We start from the raw sequence: 3,975 nt of genomic DNA, 5'->3' as shown, positions 1-3,975 counted from the left end.
GTAATAGGAGACTAATTTTATACACTTTTTAGTTTTTACACTTAAAACGTTAACAAATTTATCCATTATTTTAGTTATGGAGTCCAAAAAAGAGGAGCAAATTCCACGTGCACACACTACCCAAAAAGTCACAGGCTGTTACTCTATTCTCATTCTCATTTCTCACCAACTCACTCACTCAGATGATGATGTATAAAACCCAACCCAGACTCCACTTTCGAGCTGTAGATTCTTGATTCTTCTACTGACCGCTTCGCTCTTAAAAGAACGGATTTTTCTAGGTTTTGCACTAACCCCATTTCAGATTTTTTGTTAATTGAGCTTCCCCATCTTCGTCCATGCTTTACTCTTGTCTAATTTATAAAAGGGTTCTGTTTACAGAGCATTTGCTTCCACGTTAAATATGGCTGAGACTGCACAACCTAATGCTGAGTTGTTGGAATGGCCGAAGAAAGATAAGCGCCGCTTCCTTCATGCTGTGTACCGTGTTGGTGACCTTGATCGCACCATCAAGTACGAATTTTGTTCACTTTGTTAGTTGATTTTTCCCATCATGCGTGTCTTAGATTATTCATTCAAATTAGTGATTACCTCTCAGGTTTTATACTGAAGCTTTTGGAATGAGGCTCTTGAGGAAAAGGGATGTTCCCGAGGAGAAATATGCCAATGCTTTTCTTGGATTTGGCCCTGAACACTCCAACTTTGTTGTGGAATTGACATATAGTATGTTTCTCTCTCAACAGTGCTTGATTTGTAGCATTTGTTTTAGTTCTCTAACCATATGTTATGTGTTGGATTGAACTGATTATGAAATATTTGCATATATGATGTTAATTGTCAGATTATGGGGTTACATCGTACGATATTGGAACTGGATTTGGACATTTTGCTATTGCAACTCCAGATGTAAGCGAGTCTTACTTTGCAAAAAGGCTTGTGTCTTTGTGTGTTCCTTGTACTGAGAATAAGTTGTGTATATATGTACCAATTATAGGTTTACAAATTGGTTGAAGACATCAGGGCTAAGGGTGGAAATGTCACTAGGGAGCCTGGTCCTGTTAAGGGCGGGTCATCGGTTATTGCCTTTGTCAAGGATCCTGATGGTTACACTTTTGAGCTCATCCAAAGAGCTTCAACCCCTGAGCCACTGTGTCAAGTAATGCTTCGTGTTGGTGATTTAGAGCGCTCGATTAAGTTTTACGAAAAGGTAACTGCTATTGTCATTTCCATAAACCTTTATTATGTTGTATGGTTATATGAAAGTTGCATAAACATTTGTTAACTGTAACCTTTTTGGGCATGAACTTTTTATTGTTACTATTCTGCTTTTTTGCATACGGAAACCTGGCCTGCTAATATGGTGAATCTGAATAGTACTTTTATGATAACACCTTAAGATCGAAACTAAAAATGAGCGTCCATTGAATCATTTACTTGTTTTAATGGGCAAAGCAACTGCAAATGTTTGTGCTGAAGCAGTAGAAGAATTTGAAGGAATGTGTTCTGTGTTTGTTACATTCAGCTGGATTCTATAAGTAAATCTTTCATTTATGGTTTCAAGCTTTTCAATCCTAGAAGTAGAGTTACTGCAATGTTGTGGTTGACTATTCATTTGGGTAACCAGACAAAAATGTTTGTCCACTTTGTGTTGCATTACAGATCTAGAATTCGATAGAGGTTTTTTCTTGTAATGCATGCAGTAAAACCTTGAAAACTGCACTGATATATTATGATTTTAATTTTGCTCATCAAACCAAATATGCTTTTATTAACAAAGACCTCATATTTGTTTAGGCTTTAGGTATGAAGGTGGTGAAGAAAGTTGACAGACCTGAATACAAGGTGAATTCTCTTGTCCTGATCTTAGCAATCATAGTAACTTACATGGCAGCAAATTGTTTAATGCCTGAGATTTTCCTGAATCATGTTGTATATCTTGCAGTACACCTTAGCTATGCTTGGATATGCAGAGGAGCACGAGACAACTGTGTTGGAGTTGACATATAACTATGGTGTCACCGAATACACCAAGGGAAATGCTTATGCACAGGTTGGTTGATAGTTATTTAATATTTACCTTCTGGACCTAAACTGGTTACCGTTGTTACTCCTCTGTACCTCTTAAATTTGTGTGTCATGTATAACAGGTTGCTATTGGTACCGATGATGTATACAAGAGCGCTGAGGTAATCAACCATGTAACACAAGAGCTTGGAGGAAAGATTACTCGCCAACCAGGGCCAATTCCTGGCATCAACACCAAGATTGTTTCTTTCTTGGATCCAGATGGATGGAAAACTGTAAGCTTTTATTTTGTTTTTTTCATATTGTGTAATGGTGTTCCGTTAATTTCCACTTGATAACTCGCCCTGTATCTAGTAGATTCTGATTATGAATATGAACAACATTCATTTTCTTTGTTGTGTCTTCAGCTTGATGTAAATCAATAACAACTGTGAAGTTAAGGCAGGGAGTTTCTCATGATATAAATTATAAAGGATTTGTAGTCACAAAATAAAAAGAATGCATCCTTTCTGCTTTTGTTACTTGGCATCATGGAGTTCATTTTGACTACCTACATAAACTTATCAGAAATTCAAAATTAGAATAAGATGTTTCAGTTAGTACATGAAAGCGTAATTAAGGGAGATGTCATGCTTTTCAATTACACATGGTATTGACTTGAATAAAGAATAAAAATTTCCTCCTACTTGTTTTGTTTGGAAAAGAAAACTGCCTTATCTGATAGTATGATTTCTTATTAATTAATTTCCCCTTTGTTGGATTCACTTCCATTATGAATGATAACTATGTGGTTGGATTCATTTTTGTATTTAATTTTGTAGGTGTTGGTGGACAATGAAGATTTCCTGAAGGAACTGCAGTGAACAGCTCTGCTGGCTTTTCACAAAATATGAAGTAGTACTTCTTCTGTACGAATAAGATAAGATGTGTCATGTGTGTCTAGCTTTGAGTAGTGATGAGCATGTTTCTTTATGCATATGTAATGTAATTGACTCAAAACTCGGTTAATAAAACTCTTATTTCCACTGTGCTTCATAAAATAACAGTATTATACATTCTAGGACCAAAATTTTCCCTTTTTCCCATTTGCTGTTATTTTTTGACACATTTTAATTGGCTATTATCACTAAAATTCAAACCATCTATGATCTATCTGTGTTTAATGGTGATCTTAGCTAAGACATATTACCAACATCTTTAATAGTCAAATTTCCATTTTAGTCTCTAAAAGATAAAATTAATCAAATTAGTCCCTGAAAGATAATCGTGTTGATGGAGTTCGTTCTTCCGTCATCTCAGTTAATGACGTGGCTAATGCTTGCTGACGTTAAACGTTAATTGACAGCGTAACGCACTCTAAAATGACATAGTTTTGTTCTTTTTGTCTCCAAAGGTTGAAACGACGCCGTTTGATGTCCAAGATGGGGTATTAAGTCGCATTTCTCCCCATCACCACCTATCATAACAGTCATCCCTCTGTTTCGCTCTAAAAATCTTTCTTTTCTTTCTTTTTCAGTGTGAGTTTCGCTCTAAAAATCTTTCTTTTCTTTCTTTTTCAGTGTGAAATGCTTGTGTCTGAGGTAGTGCATTGCGGTGGCGCTGCCGAGATCTTATGGGGTTCAAAATCCTTAATTTGGACCTCTTTTGGCGATCTTTTTGCGAGATGGGTACGGGTTAGGTAACCGGAGGCGGTGGCGGTAGCGTATATTCTAATAATGGTGGTAGCGGTGGTTACTGTGACATGAGCTACTATAGCTGTAATTTTTTTTTTTGGGTTTCATTTTCTTCTTTGGGTGCTTTGTTCATGCGGGTCTTTCTACAGTGGATTGTCAAGAGGACAAAGGGTTCTTGGTCAATTGGGATTTTATTTGTGGAATTTATTGTAAAATTTATTGTGGTTTTTCTCACATGCAAACTTATGCTAGTTTCTAATTTGAAGTTGGTAGTTTT

The 3,975-nt window shown here is 36.3% G+C and overlaps 1 protein-coding gene across 1 annotated transcript; it reads left to right on the top strand.

Moving 5' to 3' along the window:
• LOC107638631 (putative lactoylglutathione lyase) lies at positions 382-3,094 on the top strand (the record flags this gene model as incomplete). The annotated part of the gene is given in 8 exon segments (XM_016341983.2): positions 382-513; positions 599-723; positions 842-906; positions 995-1,207; positions 1,795-1,842; positions 1,943-2,050; positions 2,148-2,300; positions 2,847-3,094. Coding segments are annotated over 8 exon segments (864 nt in total). The 3' UTR covers positions 2,889-3,094.

The sequence above is a fragment of the Arachis ipaensis genome, chromosome B04 (genome assembly GCF_000816755.2).
Source record: "Arachis ipaensis cultivar K30076 chromosome B04, Araip1.1, whole genome shotgun sequence".
Lineage (NCBI taxonomy): Eukaryota > Viridiplantae > Streptophyta > Magnoliopsida > Fabales > Fabaceae > Arachis > Arachis ipaensis.
The sequence above is the reverse complement of the archived record's forward strand: the minus strand, read 5'-3'. Positions and strand labels throughout refer to the sequence as shown.